The 18355-nt window shown below is 38.0% G+C and overlaps 1 protein-coding gene across 1 annotated transcript in view; it reads right to left on the reverse strand.

Annotated features, from left to right (window-relative positions):
• USP53 (ubiquitin specific peptidase 53) overlaps window positions 1-14216 on the reverse strand; it is a 55946-nt gene extending 41730 nt beyond the window's left edge. Inside the window, 3 exon segments of the mRNA XM_006881135.1 lie at window positions 1715-1883; window positions 6029-6121; window positions 14073-14216. Coding sequence (XP_006881197.1) covers window positions 1715-1883; window positions 6029-6121; window positions 14073-14216 — 406 coding nt within the window.
• Window positions 14217-18355: the final 4139 nt, after the last annotated feature.

Consider the following 18355-nt stretch of genomic DNA (forward strand, 5'->3'; position numbering starts at 1 on the left):
ATAAAATTAATCCCCATTGAAATATGCCCACCATTACCATGTCTTTCCTGATCCCTGCAGAATCTTTCCCATTTCCTTCACCCACTCCTTCCTCCATCCACCAAACTGTGTGACCCTTTGATTTCCCCCCTGCCCTCTTCATTTGGATCCTCATACACATTTTGCTAGTTATCTTTACATTTCTACAATAATGGTCTTTTGCAATATTTGTCCTTATGAGACTGAGTTCATTCACTCAGTATAGGTGAGTCCCTCTCAAGTTATGTAGTAATTTTTTAAATTGCTGCCCTTGAGTGCTGTGTAGTTTTTCATCACATGAATGTACCACAGTTTCTCAATCCGTTCGATTGTGGTTAGACATCTGGGCTATTTCCATGTTCTTGTGATGGTAACAACATTAGTGTAATACAGATCTCCATATATGTCTCAGTTCTAATTTTCTCAAGGTATATTCCTAGCAGTGGAATAGCTGGCTCATATAAAATTTCTATGTTCAGCTTTTTAAGGAAACATCCAATTGCCTTCCAGAGTATGATCCCACCAATAGTGTATGAGAGTTCTTATCTCTCCACATCCTCACCAAACATTTATTGTTTACAGTTCTATTAAACTTTGCCACTGCTCCTGCGGTGAAATTGTATCAAATTGTGGTTTTGATTTGCATCTCTCTTCATCAGCTTCTCACCAAAATCCTCTTCTATATCAATAAGAATCATTAAACTTAATAAGAATTGGTGGTTGTTGTTGTTGTTAAGTGCCATCGAGTCGTAGATGACTCATAGTGACCCTATGAACGAAAGACCTGAGCACTGTTCATAGAGTTTCTGGAGGCAAGCCATTTCGGAAGTGGATGTCACTCCTACTTCCAAGCTTGTTTTATCGGGAAGCTTCACCACACGCTGTCCACCATAGGTAACCATTATCACATTTGACACATCAGTGTCACAGTGTTTAGTAGCATAGCAACCACGAGTTACCTCTGTACAGCAATGCACAGACCAGTGCTATACCACCTAGAAGAATGTTTGACAAAAAGTTTGTTTTATATGATCTTGGAAAGAAATAATATAATTTATGTTTAACAAAGCTATTTGATCAATAACATTTAGATTAGCATAGTGCCTGTGCAAGGATGACATGCAAATTCATGAAGTGTTCCATATTTTTAAAAGAAAAAAAAAAGGAAATTTTATTTTAGTATCTCTACATTTAATAAAACTTAATGTAACATAAATAATCCAAATGTGCAAGGAGTTGTAGTGTCAACACAAAGGCAAACAGTCTGAATCTACCAGTTGTTCCTCAGAAGAAAAACGGGGACTCTCCTCCTGTGTGACTTATGATCTCTCAAAATCTGCTGGAGGATCAGCTCTGTGTTGGTTCTGAACCAGTGGCACATAACAACAAGAAACATGACACACAAAAAATTAACAAAAATCAATTTTCATGTAATTCATCCCAACTAACGGCATCTCAATGCATTTCAGAGCAGAACTGAGCTCCTCCGTGTTTTGATGACTTATTTTTGGGAAGGAGATCATCAAGCCTAAATTTTGAGACATCTTTAGATAGACTCAAACCTCAAACCACCCAGAGGCACCACCCAAACACAATGGACCTAAACTGAGCCTTAGAGAACAGGCAAGAGATGAATCCAGTGACCATCTATTGTTACATTTGTTTCAAAATGCATATCCTTTCAGAAAAGGAAATCTGTCTTTAGTCTTAAAGATTATAAAAATACTCACAAAGCACTCTGCAGCATCATCCATAAGGCCAAGCTGAAATCGCTGTTCATCTTTGAAGCTTTCTGCAAGAGCATGCCTTATGTTATCTGAGGGAAGTGCTTTTTCCCGGCTGTGTTGGAATTGTGCAAATATTGTCTGTAAATTACCAATTATAACAGTAAGTTTAACGTCAACGACTTTTTGAAAACTGTATTAATTTTATTATTGTTGTTGCTGTTGTGTACCATTGAGTCAGAATCGACCCATAGCTGACCCTCTGGCAGGTTTTCAGAGGCTGTTAATCGCACGGGAGGAGATTGTCCTTCCTTCTCTCCCTAACTGTGTCAGAGCATGGTGAAATGTAATCTATTAAAAAACCAATAGAAAAGCCTTTTGATCTAAAATTCCACAAAAAAAATAATTACTAGTAGCTCTGGTAGCCTAGTGGGTAAGGAAGTGCACTGTCAACCCAAAGACAAGAGGTTCAAATACAAAGAGGATCTCTTCAGGAGAAAGGTGAGCCATCTCCTCCTGTGTGTTTTACAGCCTCTGAAAACCAGCTGGAGGTTCAGCTATGAGCTGGTTTCGACTCAACAATGAACAATAACCATAAAACCACACAATGACAGAAGGAATTAAAAAAATAAATAAATACAGAAATCCTTACAACAAGCTCTAAATTAGCACAACTCTAACATTAATATGCATAAAATTAATCCCTACATAGAGATGCAGTCACAAAGTCTCTAGCTAATTCCATGCAAGTAACTCAAGTCAGTTTATGCTGTTTTAAATCTAAAAGCGTATTAATAAAAAATCAAATGTACAATCACATGGAAATTAGTGTAAATGTACTCATTTTAAATAAAAAAATAAAAATTCCCTAACACAGTCTAAATTATCTAAAAAATAATTGTTTCTTCCATGAGTGTCTTAAGTAAACTTCAGAAAAATTAACCGTTGTTTAAAAACAAAAACTAGACAACTTCAATGGAATGACATTTCCTCCTCCTATCAGTCTAATGCAGTTTTTTTTAAATTAAAAATACATTTTATAAGTTAAAGAAAAAAAAGAATTACTTTGACACTTTTAAAACAAAGTATTTTCAAGTTATCCATTAGAAATAATTTTCTAGATGAAGAGAAGCATTTTATGTATAATGAGTACCATGAACAGTTCTGGAGATGAGAGTCAACTGTAGAAAACTCCAGAGAAACCACTCAGTCTAAAGTGAAGTGCGCATGAGGGAGGATGTGTGGGGGACAAATAAGGGGTGCAGGTGATTTTGTAGGGACACAGACAAGTAGGCCAAGAATGACTATATTAGTTTCTATAATTGCTTGGACTGCTAGGCAAACAAACAGATTCATCCTGGAGAGGGTTAAACCGGGTGGCTCCTTGGAGGCAAGGATTCTGAGGCTCCGTCTAACATACTTTGGACATGTTGTGAGGAGAGACCGGTCCTTGGAGAGGGGGAGGGACGGTGCAGGAGGGAAAGGTCCTCTATGAGGTGGATTGATTCAGTGACTGGTGTAATCGGGATGGGAATGTCAGAGACAGTGCGATTGGCACAGGACAGAGCAGAGTTTAGGGCTGCTGTCCATAGGGTCGCTATGAGTCGCAAGCGACTCAACAGCACATAACAACAACAACAACAACATAATTGCTTAAGACATTCATATAAATAAAACATAATACTGTATTTGGATCTCAACTTACTCTTCATTCCCTAACAATAAGTAATCCAAAATTGTGTTATGCTCTACAAAAGAGAATATAAAGCTGCCTGACTCTCTGGATGATGTATTTATGCAGTCCTTCCTAAGCAAATAAGGCATGCAAATGCCTTTATTTTGTGTATGTGTGTTTAAAGGAGCCGCGGCAGCACAGTGCATAACAGGCTAGGCTGCTAACTGAAGGCAGTGGTTTGGATTCACCTATTACTCCATGGGATAAAGATGGACTGACTCTTCCTGAAAACATTTACAGCCTTGAAAACCCAATGGAGGGTTGCTCTAAGTTGGAATCTACTCTGTTGCCTGTGAGGTTTTGGCTTGACTGTTGTTATGTGCCGTCATTATTATGTGCTGTTGAGTTAGAGCCAAGGAACCGTGGACCCTTCAGACAGTAAATCACTTGGGAAGAGAATGCCCATCTTTCTTTCTAGGGATAGAGGGTGGATTCAAACTCTGTGTCTTTGGGTTGATAATGCAACTCCTTACTCACTAGACCATGAGAGTTTCCTTTTTGGTTTGACTGTTGTTGTTATGTGCTGTTAATCTGGAACCGACTCCTAGCCGACCCACCAGCAGGTTATCAGGGGCAGTACACTGAACAGGAGGAGACCACACATCTTTCTCCTGCAGAGAAGCAGATGGGTTTGAACCACCTGCCTTGGGGTTGGCAGCGTAACGTCATACCAAAGCTCTACTGATTAGTTTGTTTAATTAGTGTGTTTAAGAATACTGAAGAATGTAATTTATCTCTAAAATACATTGATCAAAATATTAAATTATTAATTATATGTGATCACGAAGTTTCTAACACAAACTCTCAGGCCCAGATTTAAGTGACATAAATGAGCTGATAATATACATTGGACTCCCTATTTCTCCCTTAGTCTTCAGTCTAACAGAGCATAAGACAGACATTTGTCACTCTTGGACTCAAATCTATCTCATCATATTTTAATCACTCTGAGCAATTCAATGTCTTTGTAGTCTATGCCTCTGTTCCAGTTACTCAATGCAGCTCATCTTTGCTCAATAAGGCATCACGTACAGAAGTGTAAAGGCTCAGATTTGAAATCATTTGAAGGTCTCTCACTCATGTCACGCAGCTGATGCTGAAAACCATATGTGGCCTTTCAACATGGCCATTTTGTTTCCTCACAGGAGGTTCACTTCCAAGAGTCCAGTGGAAGCTATATACATATATAATCTATCTCAAGCTGAACATCTCATAGCATTATTTTGACCACATTCTATTTGTTGGAAATAAGTTTGAAGACTGGGACTCATGTTCAAAATGAGAATTTGATTCCTTTTGAGAGTATACTTACAAAGAATACTAGAATAGGTTTTAAAGCCACTAGAAACTCCCTCTCTCTGAGATGCCTTTGAGCTGTGGTGTTGGAGAAGAATACTGAATGCCCCATGGACTGCCAAAAGAACAGATACGTCTTGGAGAAAGTACAGCCAGAATGTTCCTTGGAGGTAAAGATGAGAAAGCTTCACCTCACATACTTTGGGCGTGTTGTTAAGACTAGTCCTTAGAAAGGCCTTTCATACTTGGAAAGGTAGAGGGTCGGCCAAAGAGAGTAAGACTCTCAACCAGATGAACTGATGCAGTGACAGGCACAATGGGCGATAGTGTGTCAGAGATGATAAGGATGGTACAGGATCTGTTGCTGACAGCATTGGTATGCACCTTATTTAACTCAATGGTACCTAACAATAATAAAAACGACAAATTCTCACTATTTCTACGCTCTCATTCTCCCACTTGCTTACAACGCTTCTGGCCTTCAGGATTCTTTAGGGTTTCTGGAAAATGCTAGGCACACTCTCCTACCTTAGGGCCTTGACTCAGATGTCATTTTTTCAGTGAGGCTTTCCCGACCACTCAATTTTCCTTACACTTTTTTCTAAATTCTTTCCTCCTTAGCCCTAATATCATCTTACTTTATACATGTCTTGCTTACTTTCTGTTTCTTTCCTGAAAAGAAATAAGCTCTGTGAGGGTAGGGATTCTTACCAGTTTTGTCCCTCATTACTTATGGCATCCGTGTTGTATCTTCAATAACTACAACAGCAATGCCCAGAGCAAAGCAGAGGCTCAAGAAATATTTACTGAATAAATAACCACTTCAAACTCCTAAACTGTTGTTGGTTGCTGTTGTTAGGTGCCAGCGAATCAACTACTGTTCAGAGTGACCCTATGCATAATGGATCTGAACCCTGTCCTATCCTCTGCCGTTCCACAACCTCCGGCACACACGAGCTCACTGCTGCATTCACTGTGACAGTCCATCTTGTTGAGGATCTTCCACTCTTTCACTGTAGCATTTCTAAAAAACTTACGTTAGTTAAAATGTTCATTTTAATTGTCCTTATTTAAAAATGGAAAACAGCAACACAGCTGTGAATAAGTTACTTTAAGACTTAACCATCAAAACTATATAGCTCACCAGACAATAATCATTAGTTACAAGAAAATTGACTAGAAAAAAAATAGCAACAACCAAAGTAAATCTGAGAAACAACTGATAATATTTGTTTAGAACTGCACAAAAAGCTACCTTCAGGGCACAAAATATGCAGGCATCTCCTTGACAAACATGTCCAGTTAAAATCCGCAAGCTTCGTCGGAATATGTCCAACTGCCATAAAACCTAAGAAATTGTGAGAAACAGTGAGAAGAAAACAGAAACATGGTAAGAGTTTTTTCAGTGACTAAACGATCAGATATTTTAAAATCTAAGTAGGTTAATAACTACCTTCTTTTAATCACATTTATATAATCAGATATATACCAACAATATATATAATAGAGTGCTCTGGTGGTCTAGTGGGTTGAGAGCTGTGCTGCCACACCAAAGGCATGCATTTCTAATCTACCAGTGTCTCTGCGTGGGAGACATAAAGGCAATCTCTGCCCGTGTGATTCACAGTCTCTAAAAACTCACTAGAGAGTCAGCAATGAGTCAACTCTGATTCAATAGCACGTAACAACAAGAAAGAACCTGAGAAGAAGGGGTTTACAGTGAGCTTGCCTAAATGTTAGTAGTTTGAGCTATGTACCCAGTGGCTCTTCAGAAAAGGTCCTGATGAACTGCTTTTAAAAAGAGTATAGTGAGCAAAGAGAAGGTAAAAAAAGCCCCCAAGAAACCAAACCAATAATCTCTGGGAGCAATTCTCTATAATACAAACGTCACCATGGGTCTGAGACTGACTCAACAGCAGGTAACAACAAAAACAATATCAAGTATAAAACGAAACAGCAAATATATATATACATGTGCAAAGAAAGGCTGAAAGAGAAAAGAGATTTTTTTTAAAAAAATTAATTTTAATTAAAGTTTACAGAGACTTGGGATTTTTATCCATTCATTGTTGCACTTTTCTCCCTGCCTACCTCTCCCCCTCAATTTGCTCTTCTCTTTGAAAAGTAAAATTCTTTCATCTTACTAATCCATATCTAAAAATCATGACAAGCAGAAAAAGCTATTTACACAGAGGTAAGGGTTTGATATGAATAGGAAACATAGGATACTAAATAAAGGAGTTGGCAGAGACATGAAAGAGGAAGTGATTATACACACTTGGAACAAACTGAAAGTTAGGAAGGAAATATAATTGGAGTTTAAAACCAGAGTGTATTAGAGAAGGGTCAATGTGCTATGTCAAGGATAGACTGTGCGGAGAGGCCTGGGTGGTCTCTGTGCACTGAATGAGAAAGGGGCAGTACATGCCATGTGTTAATGACACCAAAGCAAGGTAAGAAGCAGGAGGTAAGCAATAACTTGAATATATGTGTTCTAATTATTATCTGCTTCTAAAAGACAAAAACAAAAAACAAAAGGACTCATTAGAAAACATCACTACTGTACTAAAATAATAAGTACATTATAGGTAACATTATGATGTCTAAGATAATGATCTAGTATTTTTGTCCCTGGATAGATACTGCAAATCATTCCTGGAGGCAAGCATTTCCTTTCTTAATTCCCATAACAGATAAACTTTAATATTTCCCTTATTTTTCTTTTATATACATAATACATATCCATACATATATGTGTACACACACACACACGCACACACACACACACATATAGTCATATATTTGCAATCACTTCCTATGTGTCAGAGAGCTGGACAATAACTAGGGAGGACAGAAGGAGAACTGATGCCTTTGAGCTGTGGTGTTGGAGAAGAGTATTGAATATACCATGGACTGCTAAGAAAACGAACAGGTTCATCCTAGAGAGGGTTAAACCAGACTGCACCTTGGAGGCAAGGATTCTGAAGCTTCGTCTGACTTACTTTGGACATGCTGCAAGGAGAGACCAATCCTTGGAGAAGGACGTCATGCTTGGGAGGGTGGAGGGACAGCACAGGAAAGGAAGACCTCTATGAGGTGGATTGATTCAGTCACTGGGGTAACTGGGGTGGGTGTGCTGGAGACAGTGAGATTGGCACAGGACAGGGCAGAGTTTAGGGCTGTTGTACATAAGGTCGATATGAGTCACAGGCGACTTGACGGCACATAATAACAACAATATATTTATAAAATATATATATATACATATATATATATCCTTTTGATCCAATTTCTATTTTTTATCTTTATACAAAGGGATCCTTTGTGTTGCAACTAACAACTTGACCCACCAAACTGATCCTTAGGTCTGTAGAAAAAAGACTGGTAGACTGTATTCATAAAGATTACAGTTTGAAAAAGCTCTGGAGAAGTTTCACTCTATCACGCAGGTTACTCTAAACCATAATTGACTTGATGGCACCAAATAGCAATGTCTTCATAAATAATCCGTAGCAACTTTCAACTAAGAAGCAATAATAGGGATCGAATTACCCTCCTGTCTGCCACAACTGAAAACCCATTCCAAATATTGAGGACACTGTATATCAGGAAAGAAAGGCTACTAAGGCATGGGAGATGAAAGAGGCTGCAAAAATTATCTAGCTTACTGTCTGGAAAAAAGTTCCCAGGCACATGAATGAAACCAAGTAAGAAGTCAAAAGATGCCCTGAGTTGAGAAGATGGATGAAAGAGTGCAGAGAAACCAAAGCGATTAGAGAGTTTAAGGCAGAATACTGAAGACAACAAAGCACTGAGAAACAAAAAGTAGAAATCAGAGAGTTTCTCTTGAATACTCAGATATGTAAGGATAAATCTTAAGGGGCTGGAGAGAGAAAAACCAAATTAACCACACGGAACAGTGTCCAGGACTGGCAAATGTCTGAAATAGTGCCAGTTCCAACAGCCAATGTAGAAAACTTCTTAATTCACAGGACACTGATTATAGAAGAAAGCAAGGTCTTCAGTCTACAGCAGAAAATAAACACAGTTCCAGCACTGCCTAACCAAGCATAAATGCAAAATGGTAATTTTTTCCAAGCAAACCAAACTTATTTAAAAATAAAACTCAGAAAGTACATATTTACACATATAAAAATATGCATCAGTCAACAAGGCAAATGACTTGAATGATTGAAGGTCAATAAAAAATTACTAGTCATTTAAGAAATGAGAAAATATAATCTAAAATATAACCAATAGGAAAATCACTCAGAATGTACACAACTCATAGGCACGTACATTAAAACCATTGTAACTGTGTTTTCTATCTTCAGTAAACTATAGGAAATGCTAAGCATGTTAATAAGTAAGAGATTTTAGAAAGACCCAAATCAGATTTCTAGAGGTATTGGAAATGATAATTACTACTGGAGATAATTATACTGAATGAAATTAACAGTAGGAGAGACACTGCTAAAGGAATGAGTAGTACCAAGAGAACAGAAAATGAAACGTGGGGGCACAGAGCCATAAGTGTCTCTCTAAAAGGGCTAGAGGGAGTGAGACTAGCACAGCCCCTCACCACTCCAGAGCAGAAAGCAGATAAAGAGCCCCATGGTGCTTCCAGAGCACAGCAGCAGCAAGAAATTCATTTATTTGTTGTTAACTCACAGAATCGCAGTTGTGGTCTGAGAATGAGGTTTATTAGTGAAATAAGTTCAAGACTGAGAGAGGAAAAGAATAACACCCCACGCAAATACAGGTTTCAGCCCTGCAATCCCTAAGGACAATTCCTCAATTAGTCCAAGCTCTGGTTTCAGTTCAGCAGTCAGCTTCGCCTGCAATCATCAAAGGTAAGAACAGCAAAACCTTTAACTGTGGCTTTTTTCTCAGGCTCCTCTGGTTACGTCTTGCCACAGTCTCTCCACCAATCATCACTAAGGTCTAGTTTCCCTCAAGCCTTCCTCTCCTCAAGTCTTGCTCTTCAGTGTGGGAAGTACTCTCTTATCCAAGTCCTACAGCTGTTGATAATTTGCAAAACCATGTGTCTACAGTTAAGGTAGCTGGAGACCAGAGGGGGCTTAAAAATGGCTCAAGAAAGCCAACTTTAGGCCAGCACTGCACACAGCCATGATGAAACACAGAAAGAAAAAGAAAAGAAAAAAAGACTGAAAAAAGAGAATTAACAGAGCATCAGCGAGCTGTGAAGCAATTTTAATTAACCAAATATATATGCAGTTGGAGGTACCGAAAGCAGGAGAGGTAGAAAATAATTTGAAGAAATAATGTCTAAATTTGTCTTCAACTTGGTTAAAACTATAGGTTCATAGTTGAAAGAGGTTCAGTAAACCCTAAGTAAGAAATAAGGAAAAGAGGGGGCCTCTATCATGGCATATTACAATAAAATTATTTTAAACCAAAAGCAAAAAAAGAGAAATGTTCTTAGTGGAGAGGGGGAAACACACACTCATGTATTCCAAGAACTGGTGAACTACAGTTTTACAAAGGGAAAGAATATGTACAATTTCGGAAGGCAAAAAGAGATAAATAAAAAAGAAAGAAAGGGGGAAATGTAAAAATGGAAAGAAGGAAAAAAAGCTGGTACCACATGAAATCAGAAATTTCAGATATGTTGTTCATAGAGTCACCATGGATTGTACTCAACTCAACAGCAACTAACAACAACATAACCATCATATGGAAAGATTAAAAATTATGGAATAGTATGCAACATGTAGGAGCAAAGATTTTATAAATCGCTATCTAACTTGGGAGGGACTGAAGAGCATTATGCTTTATGAACTCAGTCCCATAAGGACAAATACTGTGTAAGACCATTATTGTAGAGTGTATGAGGAACCAAAGGTGTGGAGGGTGGGAGCAGAGATGTAAGGATGGGTCTGGGGGCTGTTAATCACAGGGTCTCACAATATGATGGGTCGAGGGAAGCAGGTAAATGAAATGGGAAAGATCTGGTTTGAAAAACAATGGATACAAACTCTAAGTAAACCAGTATAAAATAAAAATTTTACTTAAATAAAAAAATTGCGGAATCCTTTTTCTCATAGCTTAATGAAGTGTTTAAGTCCTTTGATGTATGACATTTCTCCATATGCAGTACCACCCAAGAAATATTTTACTGCACTTCTCATAATGCTGAATGCCAAGCTGATCTTTCAGCCAAGACTAAACAGTGACTCTCTTGAACAGTCTAAAAGTAATTAAGGATTAATGTTTTTCTAATACCAGTTGCTTCTTTCTTTCATGAGTGGGTTAAAGAACTTTCAGGTTTGACGGTGGCCCAGGTAGAGGGTAACTGAAAACACCAGTTGGTACAGATGTTTTGAATCCTTGGCACATTCCAGATGTGTGTGTTTACCAAATGAACTAAGAAAAGTAAAAATTCAACTTCAGTTAAATTCTTTTTTAAATATATGCTAGGGCCAGCAGGAAATAAAAAAGCAACATCTCAGATCTTTCCCTTCTTCAACACAATACAGCAAATGATCATACGGACATACATAAGATTCTACAAAATCTACAAATGCTGAGTAGAAACATTATTATACACAAAAAGGGCTATTTGTCTAAGATAGAAAAAGTAGTTCAGTATATGACTGTTGAAAGAATTTCAGAAAGGCGTGAAACAGAATTGTTGTTAAGTGCTGTTGAGTCGGAGACAACTCATAGCGACCCTATGAACGAAAGACCTGAACACTTGTATAACTTTCATTGTTTCTCCATGTTCATGCAGTTTCTGGAGGCAACCTATTTCAAAAGTGGGTGTCACTCCTGCTTCCAAGCTTTTTTTAATCAGGGAGCTTCACCAAACACTGTCCTCCATGGGTAACCATTATCGCATTTGGCACATCAGTGTCACAGTGTTTAGCATCACAGCAACCAGGAGTTACCTCTGCACAGCAAATGGAGGGACCAGTAATTTAAAAAAAATATATTAAACTTCAGCTTAGTCATAACATTGGAGTCCAAATTAGGATTTTAAAGGAGTGATGATTCATGGTCCACCACAAGAAACAGGAGATGAGGGGTGAGTTTGAGAACTGAGAATATTCCACATCATCATTTCAACCCATGCAGACTGTATCTTTTATTTTACCTACTGAGATTCTGCAGGCAAAGGATAGGCAATCTCCTCCTGTGCAATTAACTACCTCTGAAAGCTCGATGGAGGGTCAGCTATGGGTTGGTTCCAATTCTACAGTACACAACAACAACTGAGATTCTACACTGGATTTTGTGGGAGGTGAGCCAGGGTGTCAAATGATTAAAGAGCTTGACTACTAACCAAAATGTTGGAGGTTCAAATCTAGTCAGATAACACAGGAAAGAAAATCAGCTATTAAAAATTCTGTGAAGTACAGTTCTACTCTACTACATACATAAAACCATACACATATACACAAGCATTGATGGCTCAGTGGTAAGGAACAGTGCCGCCAATCCAAATGTACATGGTTCAATCAATCAGGGGTTCCACAAGAGAAGGACAGGCAATCTCCTCCTGTGTAATTTTTTTTTCTTTTTTCTCCTGTGTAATTTACTGCCTCTGAAAACTTGCTGGAAGGTCAGCAATGGGTCAATCTCAACTTGATAGTACACCACCAGAACATATATCTCAATTACACTATTGTTGTTAGATGTTATCAAAGCCAAGTTCAACTCATGAGGACCCTATGAACAACAGATCTGAACTCTACATATCCTGTGCCATCCTTATCATCTCTGACACAGTTGAGACCACTTCTACAGTTTCTGTGTCAATCCACCACCATTTGCACTGACGTCCACCCTTCCAAGCCTAATACCCTTTTACAAGAAACAGCCTCACCTAACATTTCCAAAATAAGTGGTATGTGAGATAACGTTTTGCCATCCTTGCTGCTAAGGAGCACTCTAGTTGCATTTTCTACAGATACAACTTTCTTCCATTTATATAATTCAGTATTTTAGTCAAATTCTAAGATCTAATCTATTATAATAAAGATAAAATTAAATCAAGCTATTAAGACAGACAAATCTAGGATATTTTTATACACTTAAATTTAGAAAACTTTCCCATGAAATTTGAAAAGGCTGACATTACTACATTATTTATTATAAACAGCAAAATTATATATACTATATATCCATGAAGAGGGACTTGGCAAATCAGATCATAAAAGGTTATGAAAAGCTTTTTCCATATGTATAGTATACTACTATTGCTGCTCTAACCTTTTGACCTATATGTAGTTCATAATTAAGTGGAAATTACATGTTTGAGTTTAGCATGATTCAATTATCTCTCATGCCCTAACTGGCTTTTGGTCTAACCCTGGCCAACTGTCTGGCTAATGTTCATGTTACAGGTACTCATTGTTGTCAAGCTGGAATGACCTTGTAGCTTGTTGTTGGAAGCTGTAAATCGCACAAAAGGAAACCACCCATCTTTCTCCTTCAGAGCCCTGGTGAGTTCAGACAGGTGCCTCGGTTAGGTTAGCAGTGCAGTTCGCTATCAACCAACCCATCAGAACTTGCTTCTCTGCTAACTGCACATTAAGTATTCTCCAGAAAGCCAAGAATAGACACAATTAAATTAAACAAATACTACATGGGGGGAAAACAAAACAACTGTATGCTTTAAAGTTATCTTGCCACTCAAAAAAAAAAATAATTTCCAAACAATTCACTGGTATCAACTCATTAGCTGACCTTGGGTTTCTGAGGCTGTAAATTGCATAGGAAGAGACTGTCCGTCAGTCTCCCTCAGAACTGCTGGTGGATTTACACAACCAGAAAGGCATGGCCTCTGGATTAACAGCACAACTCCCCACACACGAACTAGGCCACTGGCTACTGAGACATATAATTTTATTTACATGTAATTATATATGACTGCAAACCAAGGTAATTTTTAAACAAGAAATTATCAGACCTTAATAAAGGGGTAGTAAAAGAGTATATAATATAAAACTCAAAGTATTTTATAATAGATGCACATACTTTCACAAGCCTTCAAAATGAAATAAAAATTACTGAAAATTGAATGATGCCATTCTTGGCACAAAATAGTCTAAGTATTATATTTCATTTGATTTAGCTATTTTAAATATTCCAAATTTATGAATAAAAAACTTCTATCAAAATGTTTTTTACAGAACACAAATACATTTCTATTAAAAAGAGCATTTCCACTTATAGAAATCAAAATATTGAGTTAAAATATTTTTGATACAATTAAAAGTGATACTGAAGACTGAAATTTTTTTCCCAAAATTAACAAGTAATTACAGTCTCACCTGTATAGCACTATTAAGAAAGCAGCTGTTTTGTCCAGGTTCATTTAATAAGCCTTTGGTAGGGGCTAGAGAGAGCATACTCCCAGGCTGATAAACTTTTCCAAGATTGCCACCAGGTTTCCGTAAGAATTTTACCCATGCCATTTTCAAGCAATTTTATTTGCATTAAAATAGATAATTATATACTTCTGTAATATTTCTGATGACAAAATGGATGTCTTGAATTGTCCACTTAAATTTGGAGTAGTCTAATATAATAATGTAAGTTTCCAAGTCCATATCTTTTGTGATGTTACAAATTTTTATGAAGACTTTGTAAAAAATAGAGCATGTTAACCCTTTGATTGTGTTTTAAAGAACACCAAAAAAATCAAGACCTTGAAGATTTTTGTATGTTAATCTTATTGAAGAGTTGCAAAGTTTAAGAAGGACGATGATATTTAAATTGGCAAGAATAATGCTAATGAATAAGCTATTTTCCTTAAAGGTATTTGTCTTGATGTGTCAAAAATCAGATGATGCCAAAGATGCAGAGTTGTCATCTGGTACAATTCCCTTGGTTATTTACTTTTCTTATGCCTTTTCTGTTGTTTTAAGAAGAGAGAAGACTTTCTTTCCCAGGTGAAGTTTCCAAAGGTGAATCCATACTTCATATTACTGTAATGTCAAAGCAAATCTATAAAAGAAAAAAAAATGTTTAAATAAGAGTAAAGACTAGTAATGAAAATCCTACTTTACTATTTGAACAAAAGTACAAAGTTAAAACTAACCATAAAAAGTCAGAACTAATTTACTTGTAAAAAATAAAACTTAAAACCATTTTTATCCTTGAAAATTTGATAAAAATTTTCAATTTAGAACTAACCCATAACTGAGCCTCCAGCAGTTTTTCAGAGGCAGGAAATCTTACAGCAGGAGACTACCTATCTTTCTCTGAGTAGCTGGTGGAATTGAACCACATGCCTTCAGATTGGCAGCACAGCTCCTTGCCACTAAGCCACCAGAGCTCCCTCACAAATGTGTGTGCCTAAATTAAAAGGCCTTTAATGTTCAACTTCCTCATTAAGAAAAACAATCAAACATTACTAGCATTTTTTGAAGTCCATTTAATTTCCTCCTTTCCTTCTCTCATTCAAAAAACATTTCTTGTTTTTTGTACTTACAGAGTTTTGTACTGCACCAGACACTGGAACTAACATTATAATGAGGAAGGGCCAACAATAAAAACACAATAGATAGTAAATTGTTAAGTGTATCAGAAGGGTGCTATGTAAAGTGCTAGGAGAAAAACCATGTAAGGAAAGGGGGGAATAGAGTCTGTATATCATGGGACCGTTTGTAATTTTAAACAGGGTCATTAAGGAGGTCTCATTAAGAGAAGGTATTCCAAGAAAAGTGAATAGTAACATCAGAGATTCAGAGGTTGGAGCATGCTTTGTATGCTGGTAGAACAGTAAAAAGCCTAGTGTGGCAGAAACAAAAGTGTGAACAAAGTACAGAAAATATGAAAATAAAGGACAGAAGAGAAATAGATTATATAAGGATTTGCAAACACTGGTTAAAATGGTTAAGTGAACAAATTGTATTTTCACAACAAAAAAAAGGGGGGGGAGAGAGAAGAGGCAGAATGGCACAGGGTCATCGAATTACTGAACAATAACACCCATTAAGATAGGTAGGATAAGAGAGGACTAAGGTACATCTGGTTCAGGTCATAATCTTTCCGATCACTTGCTATGCATCTGAGAGCTGGACAGTGAATAAGCATGACAAAAGAAGAATTGATGCCTTTGAGCTGTGGTGTTGGAGAAGAGCAATGAACATCCCAAGGATGCCCTAAAGAACAGATATATATATATTTTTTAATTTATTTTTCATTTCAATGAACATCTACAGAGATTTTGGAATTCCATTCATTCATTGTTGCACCCTTCTCTCCCCCCTGCCCCGTTTGCTCCTCTCCTTGAAAAGCAAAAGAAAAACTCCCTCATTGGTACACAATCCCCCCCCCCCCCAGACCCCCCCCCCCCAAAAAAAGAACAGATATATCTTGAAGAGGGTGTAGATCTAGTGCTCTTTGGAGGCAAGAATGATGAGGTTTTGCCTCACTTACTTTGGACAGAACAGAGCAAGGAAACACTGCATGGTTCAAAATTGGGAAGGGCGTACGCCAGGGATGCATCCATACCTTTTCAACCTGTATGCAGAACAAATTATCCGGGAGGCTGGGCTCTATGAGGAGAAATGTGGGGTCAAGATTGGTAGAAGATCTATCAACAATCTGTGATATGCAGATGACACAACCCTGCTTTCTGAAATTGAGGAGGACCTGAAGAGCTTGCTGCAGAGGGTCAAGGACTGCAGCCTCCAATATGGATTGAAGCCCAGTGTCGAGAAGACAAAGATTCTCACCACTGGACCAACTGGCAGCATCAGGATGGATGGCGAAGAGACTGAGATCATTCACAGCTTCAGTTTGCTTGGCTCCACAGTCAACACTCTCCGCACCAGTAGCCAGGAAATTAAAAGGCGCATGGGAAAGCCTGCTGTTAGGGACCTCTCCAAAGTACTGAAGAGCAATGGTGTCTCTTTGGAGACTAAGGTGCATCTGATACAGGCCATGTTCTTTGTTATCACTTGTTATGCATCAGAGAGTTGGACAATGACCAAGGAGGATAGAAGAAGAATTGATGCCTTAGAGTTGTGGTGCTGGAGGAGAGTATTGAGGGTACCATGGACTGCTAGGAAAACAGATTCGTCCTGGAAAGGGTCAAACTGGGCTGCTCCTTGGAGGCAAGCATTCTGAGGCTCTGTCTAACATACTTTGGACATGATGTTCCTTGGAGAAGAACATCATACTTAGTAGGGTGGAGGGACAGCGCAGAAGGGGAAAGCCCCCGATGAGGTGGATTGATTCAGTGACTGGCGTAATTGGGATGGGTGTATCGGAGATGATGCGATTGGCACTGGACAGAGCAGAGTTTAGGGATGTTGTACATAGGGTCGCTATGAATCGCATGTGACTCGATGGCACATAACAACAACTTTGGACATGTTGGTAGTAGGTGTTATTCCTTGGAGAAGAATATGATGCTGGGAAGAATAGAGGATTGGCTAAGGAGAGGAAGACCCTTGACCAGGTGGACTGATAAATTTCTGCAACAGGCAGGAAGTGTGAGAATGGAGCAGGATAGAACAAGGTTCAGATCTTTTGTTCATTATTGTCTCTATGAGTTCTACTTGACTCCACGGCACCTAACAACAACAACATAGGTGTGTCAGAGCCAATAATGTTGGCTCAGGATAAAGCAAGGTATCAGAGCTGTTGTACAGAGGGTTGCTATGAGTCACAAGCAACTTGATGGCACATAACAAGAAGATAGGTGGGTACTAAAGAGTAAAGAATAAGCTCCAAAACCTAAAGAATTGCAACCAGAAGACTATTAGAAGTCACAGTCTTATCACTTATTTGCTGATTGGTCTTAAAGAAATTCTTGTCATTTTAGATTCATAGCTTCGTACATAGTCAAATAACTTTGCTGAGTCAAACAAACACTGAAAGATATTCCTCTGGTACTCTCTCGGCTTTCAGCCAAGATCCATCTGACATTGGCTATTATGTCCCTAGTGCCACAGCCTCTTCTAAATCCAGCTTGTATTTCTATTAGTTCTCTGTCGATGTACTGTTCCAGTCGTTTTTGGATTATCTTTAGCAGGATTTTGCATGAACTTGAATTAGTGATATTGTTCAATAATTTCCACATTCTGTCAAATCACTGTTTTGGAATGGGAATACGAATGGATCTCTTCCAGTCAGTTGTCCAGGTAGTTGTCCAAGGCTACATCTGTTTGTTAAAATATGTCAGTTGGTATTCCATGAATTCCTGGGGTCTACTTTTTTGTCAATTCCTTCAGAGCAGCTTCAATTAATCATATCTCTGTATTATGTAAAGTATAAGGCCAGTCCTTGGAGAAAGACATCATGTTTGGAAAAGTGGAAGGACACCACAGGAAAAGAAGACCCCAGATGAGATGGACTGACATGGTAACTTGGAAAAACAGGAGTAGGTGTGTCAGAGACAGTGAAACTGGCGCAGGTTAGAGTTCAGAACTACTGTATATGGGGTCGCTATGAGTCACAAGTGACTCAACATTACATAACAACAAAACTAACATGTACATAAACACAAATAAAAAATGAAAACAAAACAAGAAATACTAGGCAAATATAAACTATGGAAATTGACACAGAAATTTTAGGATCACATAAAATTGATTTAAAG

This window comes from Elephantulus edwardii, unplaced genomic scaffold (assembly GCF_000299155.1).
Source record: "Elephantulus edwardii isolate Elephantulus edwardi_28Jun2011 unplaced genomic scaffold, EleEdw1.0 scaffold00012, whole genome shotgun sequence".
NCBI lineage: Eukaryota > Metazoa > Chordata > Mammalia > Macroscelidea > Macroscelididae > Elephantulus > Elephantulus edwardii.